Raw genomic sequence first — 18,159 nt, 5'->3', positions numbered from 1 at the left:
TCCTTCGATTCTGCTCTGTCCACTCGACAGCCACTCAACCTTACTCATTTGCAAACCGTCTAACTTGTACACGGTGCTGTGTCATTGCTAAAGCTGATGGGCGGATGGATGACCGCAGTGGGAAGAGACAGCGTCCAGCTTTATTTGCTCTGTAGAAATCCTACAGGAGAAAGTCGCATGTGAGGAGGAAACAGGATCCGGGCACCTTGAAATCACAAATGAGATCTGGAGTTTTCAACCAAAAGAGACGTGCCAGAAGAGGTGAGGTCTCGATCCACATGATGCCACAGGGCTGGGTCTGAAGGACCCACTAGGAAGAGTACTTTCCAAGAGGAGTTGAATCTGGAATTTATTTTCTAAAACCCGGGCTGGTGGCTCCTCATCGTGGAAGCCCTTCCTGGCCTCCACGGAGAACTGCCCCCTCCCCTTCATGTTGCCAGCACAGCCTGTAGATGTATGAGGCACTAGATGAATGAAATGTTCGGAGATAAAACCTTCAGCTTGGAGAATATATCCATATGAATACTGATTTAAAACCGGTAACGGGCGTATGCTCGTGACTTCAGTGTAAAATAATTTCCCTAGGTAACATAAAACCAGGGACCAGAATGAGATGCCTCAGTACCTCTGCTATTTACTAGAAATGCTGTCTAGGTATTTCAAAAGAAAAGGGGGAAACATGGATACGTCAAGTGTCACTTTTGCAAAAGGACCTGATAAAAGATAACGATGGTAGTGATTTTAAAATACATTTCAGCAGCGCCCGGGTGGCTTAGTCAAGTGTCTGACTCCTGATTTCAGCTCATAGTTGGTAAGATCGAGCCCCGGGGCGCCTGGGTGGCACAGTCGGTTAAGCGTCCGACTTCAGCCAGGTCACGATGTCGCGGTCCGTGAGTTCGAGCCCCGTGTCAGGCTCTGGCCTGATGGCTCAGAGCCTGCTTGGGATTTTCTCACTCTGCCCCTCCCCAACTCATGTGCACGTGCTCTCTCTCAAAATAAATAAAATGTTTCAAGGTGACAAGCAGAGGCTTGTTTGGCTTTAAAAGAGATAAACCGAGGGGTGCCTGGGTGACTCAGTCGGTTAAGTGTCCAATTTCAGTTCAGGTCATGATCTCGTGGTTTGTGAGTTCCAGCCCCACATCAGGCTCCATATTGACAGCTCAGAGCCTGGAGCCTGCTTCGCATTCTGTGTCTCCCTCTCTCTCTCTCTGCCCCTCCCCTACCCCGACCCTGTCTCTCTCTCAAAAACAGACATTAAAAAAATCAAAACAGCGAACAATGGAAAACTACTGACATTCCAAACAGCTCAAAAATTTGTAAGAGCTTACGAAAACAATCCAGAAATAACAACAGAAGATGACTCAATAATTATTTAACAGAAGCTGGTAGGAAAGTCTGTAGCCACAGATACAGCAAAGCCCAGTGGCCAGGAAGCAGGGCCTTGGAGTCATAATGTCTGTGGTTCACCCCTGGCTCCACCTCCAGCTGGCGGAGGGTCTCATTTTCCTCTCTGTGAAATGGGGACAATATTAGTACCCACCTCCTGGGGTCCGGGCGGGGATTTAATGAGCTAAAACCTGGTGACACACCAAACACAAGCAGATGTTCCTTTTCAAGTTATCTACTTCCTGGTTTTCCCCAAAAGGACCTCAAGTGCATCAGGAGGAAGATCTACCCGAGCTCGTCCCCCACTGTATACACCACAAAACATGTCAACTATGAAAAAGAAAACAGATTAAAAGGTTTTGTTGCAGGGGCGCCTGGGTGGCGCAGTCGGTTAAGCGTCCGACTTCAGCCAGGTCACGATCTTGCGGTCTGTGAGTTCGAGCCCCGCGTCGGGCTCTGGGCTGATGGCTCAGAGCCTGGAGCCTGTTTCTGATTCTGTGTCTCCCTCTCTCTCTGCCCCTCCCCCGTTCATGCTCTGTCTCTCTCTGTCCCAAAAATAAATAAAGGTTGAAAAAAAATTAAAAAAAAAAGGTTTTGTTGCATATTTATGAAAAAAAAAAAAAAAGGAATCTCTTGAATAATTGGAGGGTATGACAAGATAAGTGGACTTAACAGAGGAGAAAAAACTTAAAAAAAAACCTAACCAAAATAAGATAATAAACATAAGATGGAAAAAAGTAATAAACAGAATAAAAATACTTATATCCAGAATATATGAGTGAGATAAAAGCTAATACCCAGATTTCCCTTAATAATAAGTGATTGAAGAAAAATAATTTGTATGAGGAAATACAAACGGCAAGTGACAAATCAGTCCTGCTGATTAATGAGACAAATGGAAATTAAGGTAGACGGTATTCGGAGCGTGCTTTGGGCGTATCTTGTAAAACATGACTGAGGTTTCCCTTAATTGCAGTCACATTCTTTGGCTTAACTTCAGTGTCCTAAGCTGCATATTTCTGATTCTTTCGGTACAACGAATAAATTGCAATAAAGCTTGTTATTCAACAGATTTGCCACCAGGTGTCATTTTTGTTTAACTTTAAAACTACATTGCGGGAAGGAGACTAGAACCCCATGGCTTTCAAATTTGTGGCAGACAGGCCCTCAGAGCAGGGAAGAGTCCTCGACTGGTCTATACAAAGCCGCAGACAAAAAAATGGCACTTGTGAGAGGGAAACGTGAATATTCTTTGAAGATTCTGTTGTTTAAAATGAAGAATGCATCTTTTGATAAATAGAACAAATAACAGTTCAAGTTTGTGTTACTGAGAAATGAAATTATGGGGGACAGAGGAGAGGAGAGAGAAAGCAAAGAAAGGAACAAAGGAGAATAGGAGAACCAAAGGAAGAAGTAGGAAGAGGGGACACAGAAAAATTATGCTCCTCAAAAAAGTTACTCTGTCAACCACAGCCACTACAGTTTATATTAAAATTACACAAGGTTTCTAGCACATTGCTTACATCCTCTTAGAAGGCGCTGAGAACCTCTATACTTCCCTGGAACAATCTAATCCAGACAGGCATGAGCCGTGGCCTGACGTGAAAACACCCGGGCTGGGCTCACAGGACCAAAGATCTGGGCCACACCACGGCCGTCACAGGCTGAGTGAGGCCAGCAAGGGACTTAGTCTCCCAGAGCCTCAGTTTTACATCTATAAGTGGGGAAAATGCCACCTACCTTAAAGGGTTTTTGTGGGGCTAAAACTAAGTGAAAACACATGTTACCTGGAAGACGACAGATGACAGTCTCTAAATCTGATTCTGTCCTGCAGTAAAGATCTAACTAAATCTGACACTATTCCCGAATGTGAGACTTTCCCACTCAGCTGATCTCATTGCCTTTACCCGGAACACCTTTTTCTGTCCTCCTCGGATCTCGACCAGATTTACGGATGGCTTAGGACTCACTAAACGTACAGATGCCCCTGACTCTCAGCGTTCTTCCGTCTGTATCACAGGCTCCCATTTTCTTTTTTTCCTGAATGACGCTATTACATCGCCTGCTAACTACTTCATCTATCTCATGTCCTGTCTACCCAGTAATAAGTTTTGGGAGCTGATTTTGAAAAAAAAAAAAAAACAAAAAACAATTCTCTCATTAGGATTTGTCATCCATTCTACACTTCCAACAAATGTATACAGAGCATCTAGTATGAATATTCAGGCCCCAGATCAGGGCTGAAGATACTGGAGGGGTGGGTGCCTGGGTGGCTCAGTTGGTTGAGTGTCTGACTCTTGATTTCGGCTCAGGTCATGATCCCAGGATCGTGGGATCAAGCCCCGCGTCGGGCTCTTCACTGGGCAAGGAGCCTGCTCGAGATTCTCCCTCCCCCCACCCCCCTTTCTCTCTCTCTCTGTCTCTGCCCCGCTCTCCTGCTTGCCCTCTCTCTCTCTAAAAATAAAAGGACTGAAGATACTGAAATAAACACTAGGCACAGGACACAAAGTACAGATATCGGCCTAACAAAGAGAGGGAGGAGAGAAGGGAGGCAGGAGGATGGGGCAGAACGGGATGCCCAGGTCGCCCTGCAGTGTGAGTTTGCTGGAGATAAACTCTCATCATTTGGGCGGTGGCACCAGAGTAAGCTGTCATTAGTACAAAGCAGCCATGATCCTTAGCAAGTCAAGATTTTGATAACTTAAGCAGCCAGAGAAAGAATTCTTCTCTGAAAAGCTGATTTCTTAGAGTTTGCAACAAACCTGGGCATGGTAGTAATAGCTCCCTTTCAAACATCAGATCTTACTTTTGAAATGAGAGTTGATTTAACCCTGAAGGTCCGAAGCTCCCATTCATTTGTAAAGAATGACATGGTTTAGAAACAGACTTTGTCTGCTTTAAGGCCTGCTTGCCTTTTATTTGTTTCGTGAGATCAGTGCATCTGAGGGTTATATTTGGAACCAACTTTTGAAAATTATATCTTAGTTTTTGGGGCTCCTGGGTGGCTCAGTCATGATCTCGCAGTTGGCGAGTTCGAGCCCCGCATCGGGCTCTGTGCTGACAGCTCAGAGCCTGGAGCCTGTTTCGGATTCTGTGTCTCCCTCTGTCTCTACCCCTCCCCTGCTCATGCTCTGTCTCTCTCTGTCTCAAAAATAAACATTAAAAAAAGTTAAAAAAAAAACTTTAAAAATTACATCCTAGTTTTTTGTTTGATTGGTTTTTTTGTGACAATACAATGGGAGATTTTTTTAAAAACCGGCAGATTTAAAGTATACCCAGATTTAAAAAAAAAAAAAAAAAGAGAGAGGGAAGAAAAAAGACCACGTTCTCTCTACTGAAACCCTAACCCACTTTCTAATGCCACTCTCCACTCATGAAATCTCCACTCACAGCCACTCATACTCCCCGCCTTTTGACCTTGTGCACAGGTCTGGTCATTTGAAGAGGGGTGGGGTCTTATTTGGTTTAGGGCCACCCCTCCTCCCAGTTCATTCAGTTCTCACTCATAAAGCTTTGGGTAAAGCAGACACTTGACACATGTTTACAAAATGAGTCATGGGAACGGGGCAGTGATGTGGAAAATTCAGAACTGCAATCATTATTAGAATATACCATCTGATTAAAAAAAAATTATCTTCCCAGATGCCAACTGGTGGCAGAGGGAGGAAGTCCAAAGTTCTCTTGAGTAGTAGGGGGAGGCTGTCTGGAATTTAAAATTTAATGTACGTTAAATGTAAAATCTAACGTATAAAGTAACGGGATGCCAGTGGGCTATTTTTTTAAAAAACTAAAGCCAGCACACGTCCCCTCTATAAGATTCCTCTTTAAGTAATGTTCAGAGAAAGAGGGAAAATACCTTATGTGCAGACCCATAAACAATCTGGTCTGCAGTTGCCCTGTCCAAAGCTAGTGTTTCAGAATTGAGGGCAACTATGATGGATCATGACCCATGCGAATTCTAGTCTTTCAGATCATAGTAAAGGTTCGGAGAGTCATGCTTTTTGATCTCTGGCTACCTCCGTAGGGTAGCTAGGAGGAAAAAAAAAAAAAAATCCTGGGCCTATTATTTCTGGAAAGAAGTTGAAGATTCTGTTTTATCCTGGCTTTTCCAAGACTTTTAATAAGATGAAAAGGATATTTTATTTATGAGTCCATTTGCCCTCAAATGTGGATGATGTCAGTAAAAAGTAAATTTCCTTATGGACCAAAGTCAAGACGGCGAGGACAGCGTCACCGAGCTACAGCCTAGCACTCTCGAGGGAGGACACGGAATCGCCAGGGGTCAGAGCGTCAAACCAGGAGCGGCTGCTCTCAGGTTCTGTGATGGAAAAACCTGGCTGCTTAGCTCTGGGGGGTTTCCGCACTCCCTTTGATCAACTGTTTTCAGTAGTTCCCAGTCTGGAGCCAGAAGCAAAGGCTGTGGACGGAAGCGAACTCACGTGGATCCTGCCGTCTTTGATGGCGGGGCCCTCCTCAGCCAGACGCAGGATGAACAGCCCCATGTTGTACTCCTTCCCCCCGCGGAGGCTGAACCCAAATCCCCGGGGGCCTCGCTCTAGCTCCACTGGGTAACAGCCAAGGCTCTGGGAGAGAAAGAGCGTAAGGAAAACAAGTTTTTGTGGACTGCTTTAGTGACAGTTTGAAGAAAGACTACCTTTGTCGCTGGGAGACAGCATTTATACAGTCCGTGTGCATTTCTAGATCATAAGAAAGGAATGGGAGTTTGGGTTGAAGAGCTACCTAATTTTTTACAAATGCAGCCCAAGTTAATGTGAAGATTATATGTTTTTTCCCCCACTATTTGGTCAATGGGCAACAGAACTATCAGAGAAAAGAGTTTGGAGCAATGCTTCCTTTAAGGAGATTATGACTAATTTTCCTGAAAAAAGAAAAAAACAAAAAACAAAAAACCCAAACCCAAACCCTACTTTGATGAAATCAAACCCTGCTATTTCTAAGTACCTGACTGGGGGTGCTTATTTCTCCAACGTCAGGGTAAGCTTTTTTACCCTTTACACTCTCTCAGGGAAGCTAAGGGAATGCCAAACACATAGCAAGACATTTGGGGGATGAATGTATCCGAACTGATTTGCAAGACAAATTCACCAGTGTTGGGCCACCGGGTGGCTCAATCGGTTGAGCGTCCGACTCTTGATTTTGCCCTAGGTCGTGATCTCACGGTTCGTGAGATCGGGCCTCATGTCGGGCTCTGCGCTGACAGTGCTGAGCCTGCCTGGGGTTCTCTCTCTCTCTCTGCTCCTTCCCTGCATGTGCTCACATGCACATTCTCTCTCTCAAAATAAATAAAAACAATAAAAGGCTTTCCCTAGGTTCTCTAAAAAGAAAAACTCACCAGTGTCAGCGGTTTAGCCACTGAAAAGAACAGTTTGCACCTGGGGATAGCTGCTTACCTGATTGTGCCTGCTGCCTATGACGGAAATCATGGCAGCGTCAGGCTGGGCAAGGTGCTTGTGGTCAGACCATGAGTGTCGGTAAGAGGCGGAGACGTCTTTCCCGATTTCGCCTTCTATGGCACCTCTACGAACAGAGAAATCCAGTCACTCCCGGGACGGAGAGAATGAAAACACTCTGAAAGCCAAGGCAGGTTAGTCTCTTTTCAAAGCTGAGCTTGCCACTCTCCCGACCGGCCGCCGGAAAGGCAGACTGCGTCGAGAGCCAGAGACGCTAGGTGCGTCTGGCGGTCAACAGCCGTGTCAGCTCTGTCCACATCCCACGTTGGTTTGGTCTGGTTTTTATTTTGAGGGCGTCTCGGTGCAGTTTTTATCAAGGAAAGCTGCACTCAAGCAGCTGAACCAGAGGGCAGAGGAGCTGACCCTGCCGGGGAGAAATAGCTCTCCGCAGCGTCGATGCCCGCGGAGATGCTGAATTTGTGACAACCTCGCTTTTGTTTCGTGGCTAATATTTTCAACAAAAGAGGTGAGGAAGTGCCTACAGGTGCCACTCGGGCAGGCTGAGAAGACAGCAATGCGTGTGGGTCTGGGGTTCCCTGCCAAAATCAGGGGGACCGAGCGTGGCGGAGCCAGAGGCTGCTGTCGCTTCTTTCTCTCCAGTCCCCGCTTGTCGGGCATGATGGGATGACTGTGTTGAGCCCTGGGATGAGGCTGGAGGAGGGATGAGGTACCGAGGGAGCGGGGGGACCTGGGAAGGTATCTGAGGGCGGAAAACACGAGAGTTCTCATTCTGACCTCACCGGGGGGGGGGGGGGGGGGGGAGGGGGGGCGCACGGAAGAAGGGGGAAATGAGAGGGAAGAGCAGCCTCACCTGTCCCCAGGTACGTGGTTGGCCTGTGACTGTCCCATGGGTCTGTGCTGCAGGGCAGGGCTTTGCCGGGCGGAGTTTGTTCCTGACGGCGGGCCATGATGCTCTGTTCAAATGAGGCAACAGGAAACATGACCCTTTGTACATAAAGACGTGGAGGCCAAGTGCTCTACGGGAGTGAGACCATCACAGAGGGGTCCCAACCCTAGTGACTTCGGCACGAGCAGCACTGCGGCCGGCTGTCTGGAACTGGGATGTTACCGTTTCCTCCCTGTGGCTGTGATCACTGCCTAGGTGTGAAGAGAACAGGAGCCCTATTCTTACTGCACACACTTGCCTCTTCCGCCTTGTTTTGGTCATCCGCACAACAAGGAAATCGGAAGTGTACATACTCAACAACAGCATCGAGAAGACGGAGCTCCAGGAGCCATCCGGCAGCCCATTCTATGGGCTTCTGGAGCGCACGCCCCGCACCTGGCAAACGCCAGGTCTCAGGAGTGCTGGACACAGCAGCCAGTCTGCGAACCGCACGCACGCCTCTAACCCGCATCGTTCACAGAGGAGCAACTGCTCTGCCTGGCACAAATACCAAAGACACACTTATAGAATCATCCCGAGTGTCGACAAATGTCGACAAAGGCTTCAGGGCTTCTGTTTTCTGAGAGCACAAATACAGGGGACAAAACTGAACATTTCTTTCTGTATCATCGCCAGTGGCTCCACACCTGCTGCTGTTCCTTGAAGGCAGGTCTCATGACCAAGCATGGGAACCACCTGCCTCCAGGTGGCAGGTCACGGGAGATGACAGGTAGGGGAGACTCTTAAGGCTGTCACACTCCTATCCGTCAAGCTGAAACTTCTGAATGCTTATCTTGTCCATATGTTAAACATAGGCTATTAAAAAATTTTTTTAATGTTTACTTATTTTTGAGAAGAGAGAGACAGAGCATGAGTGGGGGAGGAGAGAGAAAGAGGGAGACACAGAATCTGAAACAGGCTCCAGGCTCTGAGCTGTCAGCACAGAGCCCGATGCGGGGCTCGAACTCACTGACTGTGAGATCATGACCTGAGCCGAAGTCGCATGCTTAACCGACTGAACCCCCCAGGCTCCCCTAAACATAGGATATTGAAAATACCAGAGAGAGGGACCATAGCTTAGTGAATTAGGCCATGAACTCTGCAGCAAGACTGACAGGGGTTAAGCCTCTTATTATTTACTAGCTGTGTGTTCTTGAGGAAATTACTCACATTCCCTGTGCTTCTAATCACCTCACCCATAAAAGGAATTATAGCTACCTCATGGGGTTATCGTTATCCAACAAGCTTATAAATGTACATGCTTCAGACAGTGCCTGGCATCTACCCATTATGTACATGTTTCTATTATGATTAACATTATCATAATCCTCAAAATGATGAAATCTTATTTGAGGTTATATTTTTCTTAAAGTGCACATTCTGAAATTTTACCTTACTTGTTAAAAATGTTCAACACTTTATTTATTTATTTAAAAAAATTTTTTTCAACGTTTATTTATTTTTGGGACAGAGAGAGACAGAGCATGAACGGGGGAGGGGCAGAGAGAGAGGGAGACACAGAATCGGAAACAGGATCCAGGCTCTGAGCCATCAGCCCAGAGCCTGACGCGGGGCTCGAACTCACGGACCGCGAGATCGTGACCTGGCTGAAGTCGGACGCTTAACCGACTGCGCCACCCAGGCGCCCCTGTTCAACACTTTAAAGTCAAGTGCTCCAGAAAGGAAGAGTGGAGTGTGAACTTTTTTGGGGGAAGATGGGGAGAAATGGAAATCTGTTGCTCTTTTATTTTTATTTGAGAGAGAAAGAGAGAGACAGAGAGAGAGAAATGGAAATCTGTTGCTCTTACTTTATTTTCATTTGAGAGAGGGAAGGGAAGGGAAGGGAAGGGAAGGGAAGGGAAGGGAAGGGAGGAGGGAAGAAGGGAGGGAGAGAGAGAGAGAGAAAGAAGGAAGGAAAGAAAGAAGGAAGGAAGGAAGGAAGGAAGGAAGGAAGGAAGGAAGGAAAGAGAGAGAGAGAAAGAGAGGGAGAGAGAGAGAGAGGGAGAGAGAGACAGAGGGAGAGAGAGAGAGAAAAAGAAAGAGAGAGGGAGAGAGAGAAAGAGAGAAAGAGAGAGAAAGAGAGAGAGAGAAAGAGAGAGACAGAGAAAGAGAGAAGGAAGGAAGGAAGGAAGGAAGGAAGGAAGGAAGGAAGGAAGGAAGGAAGGAAGGAAGGAAGGAAGGAAGAAAGAAAGAAAAGAAAAGCAGTGCTCACCCAAAGCAGGGCTTGAGCTCACCTGATTCAGGACTTGAACTAATGAACTGTAAGATCATGATCTCAGCCAAAATCAGATGCTTAACTAACTGAGCCACCCAGGTGCCACTGGTTGCTCTTTTAAATTGCTATCATGGGGGCGCCTGGGTGGCTCAGTCGGTTAAGCATCCGACTTTGGCTCAGGTCATGATCTCACAGTCCATGAGTTCGAGCCCCGCATCGGGCTCTGTGCTGCCAGCTCAGAGCCTGGAGCCTGCTTTGGATTCTGTGTTTCCCTCTCTCCCTGTCCCTCCCCCACTCACAGTCTGTCCCTCTCTGTCTCTCAAAAATGAATAGACATTAAAAAAAAATTATAGAAATTACTATCATGAATTTTATTTTCCTCTTTAGCTTAACAAGTTACTTATGCTGGCCCTCCTTGCTACCAATCCTACCTGCAATCCACATCCTGGATCCCAGCCCTAACATATAAATTGAAACCCGCCTCTGCCTTACTTAAAAACCTGTGGTAACTATTTATTGCTCATAAGATACTGTCCAAACTTATCACCTGGGCACATCTGCCTTCCCACTGAAGCTCCTCTTCAAAGTGTCACCTTCTCTGTGAAATCTCACCTGTGGTTCCCTTCAGCACACTGTCTTCATAGCATTTACCGCATCCTTTCAGAGCGAGCCCGATACTGGCCTCTCTTGCTAGAGCATGCACTCCTCGAGCGCAGGGATCACACCTCATGTATGTTTATATTCCTGCACCCACAAGAAATCCCCAGATGTCCGTCCACTTTGGCTTACAGGGTACATCAATGTCAAGTTACGTGCCTCTAACCTTGAGTGCCCATTCTGTAGCTGAATTCTTGTCTGTCATTGTACATTCGTGGCCACCATTTTAAAGGGAACGGAAGCTGATGGGAGAAATTACTTCTATGGACAGGATGACTGGGAGATGCTTGTACCTTAGTAGGAGTCCAATTTAGATAACTTTTTGGCTTCGCTAGCTTGGCCAGAATGACAGGTGTTTAAGTTCAGGACAGTACAAATAAGCTGGTCAATTTCAGCTTTTCCTCTACCCTTCCCTTCGGTGAGAGATGTCACTGCAGCACAAGGAACCACACACTGGTGTTTCCTCTTTCAGTCACGTGTTCTTTCCTTGTCCTCTTCCTGGTTAAATAAAACTTTCCATCACTGGTATTTTTTCCAGTGTTAGTCCTTCAACCCATGTTGCATGGCTTCTCCGATTTACTTCCGTGTTAAGAGCCGTTCCACTTCACAAAGTTAAATATTTATTCCATGATGCCAAACAGGCTTATGTTCTCTCTCCATTTTATCTGAAAGTTCTTCAGATAGTAAAGCAATGGGTTAAGCAGATCACTCCCTCAGTGAGGATTAAATTTTTGCGGGAGTCTCTGTATGTAATTATTTAAGGAGAAAGTGTATTATCAGACGAAAAAACACAAAATCCCATAGTTAAACTATGGATACGGACATTACAATGGATCGTGACTCATCCTCTGCAAGAATAAATGAGAACTGTGTAAGAGTACCTCCTTAAACTCCAGTAAGGGGCACAAATGATGGAGACATCCTAGGCTCTTAGGTGGGGTAGCTTAATAGTTAAAGGTATAAATTCCCCCGAAGTTAATATATATCCAATATATCCGAATAAAACACGCAGTTGAGTTTCTTAATAATTTGCTCTAAAATTTTACATGGAAGAGTTTCATGAAGATCTCGTCCATTTGGAGTGTGTGTAGGGGGCGGGTGGATAAAAGCTTGCCTTAACAGACAGGATATTGGGACCTCCCACAAAGCTACAGGTTTGTTAAAAAGTGTGTGTGGATATACATACGTGCACACACACACACACACACATTAAAACACATATTATGTATATTACTGTCAGGAAATACATATGTAAATTGACCCAAGAACAGATGAATCAATAGCACAGAACAGCTAGGAGACTCATGTTGGAAGGGGATGCAAACACACAGGAACGGTGGCTGCATAGATCAATGAGGAAAAGAAGTGTTATCTGATAGCTGGTGCTATAAAAGCCCACTCAGTGTAAGAATAAAAAAATAAAGCTGGATCCCTCCTAAAACTACAAATAAAAGGGAGGCTCCAGATGCATTAAAGAACTGAATGTAAAATTATAAATCTAGCAGACGATGATATAAGAGAAAATCTCTGTGACATGGGGTGGGTAAGGAGAACATGTCTTAAATGAAACTTCAAAAGCCTAAGTCATAAGGAAAAAATTGGCCAATGTGATTATATCTAAATTAAGAATCTCTGTACAGTGGAGGGCACGATGGTAAAGTTAACATACAGATGACAGGAAAAGATCTTTGTACTTTCTAAAATTAAATTGCACTGGGATGCCTGGGTGGCTCAGCTGGTTAAGTGTCGGACTCTTGATTTCAGTTCAGGTCATGATCTCACGGTAGTGAGATCAAGCCCCACATTGGGCTCTGCACCAAGCAAGGAGACTGCTTAGGATTCTCTCTCTCTCTCTTTCTCTGTCCCTCCCTCATTTGAGCATGCACCCTCTCAAAAAAATTTTTTAAACTAAATTGGACTAATACCTATCCCAAGGAATCTCTAAATATCAATAAGAAAAAGACTGAAATCCCACAAGAAAAATGAGTAAAGGAGGGGCAGCTGGGTGGCTCAGTCAGTTACGCATCCGACCCTTGATTTCGGCTCCAGTCATGATCTCATGGTTCATGAGAACGAGCCCTTCGTTGGGTTCTGCACTGATGGCATGGAGCCTGCTTGGGATTCTCTCTCTCTCTCTCTCTCTCTCTCTCTCTCTCTCTTTCTCTCTCTCTGCCCCTCCCCTGCTTGCACTCTCTCTCTCAAAATAAATAAATATTAAAAAAAAAAAAAAAGAAAAATGAGTAACAGATATGAAGAGGTAACTCACAACAAGAAAAAAAAGCCCCAAAACAAGCATTTGAGGAGATGCTTAAATTAATGGGTAATGAAAGAAATGCAAATTAAACATGAATGAGAGGACACTTCCAACACTGCAGCTGGTTTGAAAGCAGGCTCACGCCAGGCACTGACGGACACATAAAGGTGTAGGAAGCTTCCATGGCCTGCTGGTGGGGGTGAAGGTGCAACAATTATGGAGGACAGTCGGTCAGTACCTGGTCACATTAGGCACGTATTAGGTACGTATATGCAGGTATATCCAGAGAGTTTGTGATAATGAGGACCGGAGACAAAGTGGTTGTCTGTGAGGGAGGGGCAGGTGGTATGTGGTAAATATACATTATGGAAAATGGTCAGGTAGTTAAAAACAATGGATTATGTTCATCCAGCAACATGGATAAATCTTAAAATCACACGGTGCGGTGATACCAGAAGCCTAAGCAACCAGACCAAACATAGATAATTTAGACATCATCGACATTGAACTTCTGGGCATCAAAGGATGGTATGAAGAAAGTGGAAAGACAACCTGCAAAATGGGAGACAAGACTTGCAAGCATCTATCTGTTAAGGATCTAATATCAGAATATATAAAGAAGTCTTCTAATTCAACAACAAAGAAGATAATTCAAAACTGAGGAAGAGATTTGAAGAGACACTTCTCCAAAAAAGATATATGAATGGCCAAGAGCACACGAAAAGATGCTCAACATCGTTAGGCATCAGGGAAACAAAAATCAAAACTATAATGAGATACTACGTCACTCAGGAAAAAAGATATGGCAGCTAAATGCCACAGGATCTGGATTGGATCCTGGATTAATAAAGTGAGAATTTTTTGAGAATTTGGAGAAGAAAACCAACATAAAATCTGTAACATGATGCTATTTATGTGACTGAAAAATAAACGCCGGGGCACCTGGGTGGCTTAGTTGGTTAAGCATTCAACGCTTGATTTTGGATCAGGTCATGATTCCAGGGTCAACCCCTGCGTTGGGCTCTGTGCTGAGTATGGAGCCTGCTTAAGATATTCTCTCTCTCTCTCTCTCTCTGCCCCTCCCCCACTTGCACACTCTCTTTAAAATGAATAAATGAATGCCAACACACACACACACACAGATATGTATTTTAAAAATAAAACGAGGCACATACAACACAATGGAATGGTTGGCCAGTGGGAGTAGGGAGAGAAATGACACGGAAAGTGGAGACGCATGGGACCAAACAGATAATTAAATGGAAAACAAAACCAAGTATTCGTGGCGACACTACCAGAGCCATCCTAACAGAGTCCTCGGTAGCCTTTGGTAACTTGGGTCACTCTTTTTTTTTTTTTTTTTTTAATTTTTTTTTTTCAACGTTTACTTATTTTTGGGACAGAGAGAGACAGAGCATGAACGGGGGAGGGGCAGAGAGAGAGGGAGACACAGAATCTGAAACAGGCTCCAGGCTCTGAGCCATCAGCCCAGAGCCCGACGCGGGGCTCGAACTCACGGAGCGCGAGATCGTGACCTGGCTGAAGTCGGACGCTTAACCGACTGCGCCACCCAGGCGCCCCTTGGGTCACTCTTAAAAATGGAACAGACAGGGGCGCCTGGGTGGCTCAGTCAGTTAAGCGGCTGACTTCGGCTCAGGTCATGATCTCACGGTCCGTGGGTTCGAGCCCCGCGTCGGGCTCTGTGCTGACAGCTCAGAGCCCGGAGCCCGTTTCAGATTCTGTGTCTCCCTCTCTCTGACCCTCCCCAGTTCATGCTCTGTCTCTCCCTGTCTCAAAAATAAATAAACGTTAAAAAAAAAAATTAAAAGAAAAAATGGAACAGACAAGACGTGACACAGAAGTAGAAATCAATGTTAAGGAATAACACAACTTAAAGATTTCTTTAAAATGAGCAATGACAGCCAGATACAAGGCGTTTATGTCCCGTCCTTGAGCACAAGTCAGCACGGTAGGGGCCGAGGTGGTGGAACTGTGGGCTAGAGCAGGACTCTTGAGCTACAAATACGCCGGGGCGTGTCATACCAGACATGACACATGGCTTGGGAACTTAGGTAACCATTTCCTTGGCAAAATAAGCTTAAACATCAAATGGTATCTGGTAAGAGGGGACAAAAAGAATGGAAGGAACTGTCTTTTTTGGTAACTGTCTTATCTATTAACAGTGAATGGCTTATGGACAGTAGGGGACAGCAGGGGACAGCAGGGGAGCGGTATCAGAGAGGAAGTAATGTAGCTGTAGGTGCTGATCCAAACGTGTGATCTCTGAAAACAGCTTTAGGGCTATAAATACTCATTTGACTCTTCAGTGCAGTTGATAGATCTTATACTGAACACAACGAGAAACTTGGAAGACTAACAAACTTCATGGATGGGATTTTTATGGACAGAACAGACAGTCTCTACTTTTTTTTTTCCTTAGAAAAAGAAGAGATTTTGAATACTTCCATAGTTTAATAAAACTTGAGTATACAATAAAATAAGGTGTAACCACTGAAATGTGATTTTACCTGTCAAACGTGATTGTCTTTAACAGGCTTTGCTGACACATGAAATAGACTTTAAAGTATACGCTGCTAAGGAGTGTCCTTTCTATTTTTTCCTTTCTATTTTTCCTAAACACTGATCAGCATTATATAGAAAATCTTGGGTACGTCCCCAAGCATTTGGACCAGTGTCAAAGTTAATTTTTAAGAAAAATGACTGAGCAATTGTGGATAACCTCTCTAAGGAAACACTATCAACAGTCAAGGGTAATTTTGGAAAACAAAAAAAAATTAAACTAAGAGAAAGAAGCGGTCTGTTCCCACGTCATCTATTTCAAGGCTTGTCAAGTGTGGTTCCTGGGTCAGTCGCAATAAGATGCCGATAGACACTGAGAGTCAGCATTTAGAAAAGGTTATAATGACGGAATAATTTTATGCCTGTTTTTTTAAAATTATTTTTTATTAAAAAAATTTTTTTTAATGTTTATTTATTTTTGAGAGAGACAGAGAGTGGAGCGGGGCAGAGGCAGAGAGAGGGAGACACAGAATCTGAAGCAGGTTCCAGGCTCTGAGCTGTCAGCACAGAGCCCAACGCGGGGCTTGAACCCACAAACTATAAGATCTTGACCTGAGCCAAAGTCGGACACTCAACCGACTGAGCCACCCGGGCGCCCTGTTTTTGTTTTTATTTTTCATTTAATTTGTATGTATTTCACACCAATGCCTTCTGTGTTGGCCTCAGAGAAAAGTCACTGGTCCTTTTTACAGACGGTTAGAGAAACAGTGACTGCAGTACCGCGAGCTCCATTACTTCTAGGTGCTTCTCTCACTGCTGCATGCCATGCGTGCTGATAGAAGCGTACTACACACGTCATTCTCCAAACAAGCCTAAAATGTAATTTCCTTGTGACACCGAGGCCTGCTTTTCTTTGTGGGTCACAGAACACATTTAAGGCTAAAAAGCGGGCTCTCGAGATCGCAGTAAAGATACCAGAGCGAAGGCACAGAGATAAAGAAATCTGACCAAAATCACATTAAGTAACAAAAGGCCTTCAAAAAATTTTTTATTGAGCACTTATGACGTGCCTAACATCGTTTTAGGCCCTTGGGGCTCAGCACTGAATATGACAAAATCTCTAGCTTTGGGAATTTATGCCTTTACATTCTGGTGGGGGAGAGGACAATGAACAAATAGACCATGGGTTCAATAATCTCAGAGAAAAGTGTGGCGAAGCAGAGGGAGCAGGGCGAGGGGTGAGGGGCCTGGGGCGGGTGGGGCAGGGTTATTTCGGATCCTGTGGTTAGGGAAGGCACAGCGGCTGACAGCACAGAGCTGGGGCCGGTCTACTGACTCAAACACTGCTTCTGTCACTGGTGTTGTGACCGTGGGCAAGTGATCCAAGTGCTCAGGGGCTCAGTTTCCTCAGCCATGGAACCGGAAAATAATCGTGCCTACCTAGGATTAGTGTACTGAATGAGTTAACAGACGTAAAGTATTTAGGGTAACACCTACCACATCGTTAAGTGCTTACTAAATTATTACTTAGGTTGGAAGGTCTGAGCAGAGACCTGGATGTGGGGGTCAGTCAGGCAAAGATGGGGTGAAATGGCATAGTTACCATTAGATGAGCACCTTAGGGTACTTACGCAGACTAGGTACATTTTCACCTCAGATTTTCACAATGATCCTGAAATAGATATCATCATCCCATTCTATAGATTAAAAAAAGAAAAACAAAACTGCAGGGTAGAAATGTTAAGTGGCTTGTTTAAGGTCATACAACTACCTAATAGGTGTCTGTCTGTCAAAGGCCTTACTTCTTCTATTGGGTTTATACTGCCTCTGCTAGATCCTGGCAAAGAAGGGAAAATCTCCTGACTTTTACTCTGTTCATTTGTTCATTCACTGAATCATCCGTTCACTCATCCGTTTAACTCGTTTCTTCACTCAAAAAACATTTACTGAGCGCCTACTAAGTATCATAGTCAACTGACGATGTTTTGTCTTTAAAGAGCAGAGCATTTCCACAGCGAGACAGTCACAGGGAACGACGCTCAATGAACTGCAGGGATACGGAGTGCCGTGGGATTCACGGAAGGAAGCCCACATGCACAGAGGCCAAAGAGGCCTCGCTCAAGAGTGGATCTGGAAAGAACACTGGGGGGTAAATTGAAAAGGCAAGCTGGGAGCAAAATCATAAAACACTTTCTGTGCAGAGACCAGGGAAGCACTCGGGCTTCCGCAGAAGAGGTTTTTAGGGGAAAGGAGCAGCAGAGTCTGGGACAGAGGCTGGGCAGAGCATGGAACGCTACAGAAAAGGGAAATGGGCAGGGGCGGGGACGTTGTGGGGTCCGAGGACTAGAAAAGGCTTCTGAGGGCAGCTTGGAGAGCTCACGTCCACGTGGAAAGGCCCCTCTGGGATCTGGGGCAGGAGGAGATTCGAGTACTGCCTCCACTATGAACGAATGTACGAGAGAGGGGGCAGCAGGAAGAGAGAAGAACGGAAGAATCAAGAATGACAAGACAGACCCCAAGACTGACTACATTAGAGGATCATGGGGGACAGCAGGGCATGAATACACATTACACTACGAGGGATTTTAATGTGAAAGACTAACCCTTCCTAATTCTGCTACTTTGGGCTTCTCCTCGTTAGTTTTGCAAACTCAGGAAAAATGAGATGTGCGTTACGTAACTGTGTTACCTTGTAATTCATAAACAGAGCCCATGAACTGGTGCTATTCAAAATGGTTCCTAATTAGGAACTCTTAATGACCAGAAGGCA

The 18,159-nt window shown here is 45.2% G+C and overlaps 1 protein-coding gene and 1 long non-coding RNA gene across 4 annotated transcripts in view; one reads left to right on the top strand and one right to left on the bottom strand.

Moving 5' to 3' along the window:
- The window catches only part of MAGI3 (membrane associated guanylate kinase, WW and PDZ domain containing 3), a 254,677-nt gene that overhangs the window by 4,767 nt on the left and 231,751 nt on the right, over window positions 1-18,159 (bottom strand). For all 3 annotated transcript variants that reach the window (XM_040471346.1, XM_040471344.1, XM_040471345.1), the window contains 3 exons: window positions 7,669-7,771; window positions 6,798-6,924; window positions 5,826-5,969 (listed from right to left, as the gene is read on the bottom strand). In XM_040471346.1, the coding sequence (XP_040327280.1) occupies window positions 5,826-5,969; window positions 6,798-6,924; window positions 7,669-7,771 (374 nt within the window). The remainder of the gene's footprint in view (window positions 1-5,825; window positions 5,970-6,797; window positions 6,925-7,668; window positions 7,772-18,159) is intronic.
- Window positions 1,167-2,458, top strand: LOC121027714 (uncharacterized). The gene is made up of 2 exons (XR_005788881.1): window positions 1,167-1,742; window positions 1,978-2,458. It is a non-coding gene; the product is annotated as an uncharacterized LOC121027714 (long non-coding RNA).

This window comes from Herpailurus yagouaroundi, unplaced genomic scaffold, assembly GCF_014898765.1.
Source record: "Herpailurus yagouaroundi ecotype Mexico unplaced genomic scaffold, PumYag 77, whole genome shotgun sequence".
NCBI classification, from domain to species: domain Eukaryota; kingdom Metazoa; phylum Chordata; class Mammalia; order Carnivora; family Felidae; genus Herpailurus; species Herpailurus yagouaroundi.
This window is presented reverse-complemented; position numbering and strand designations above follow the sequence as displayed.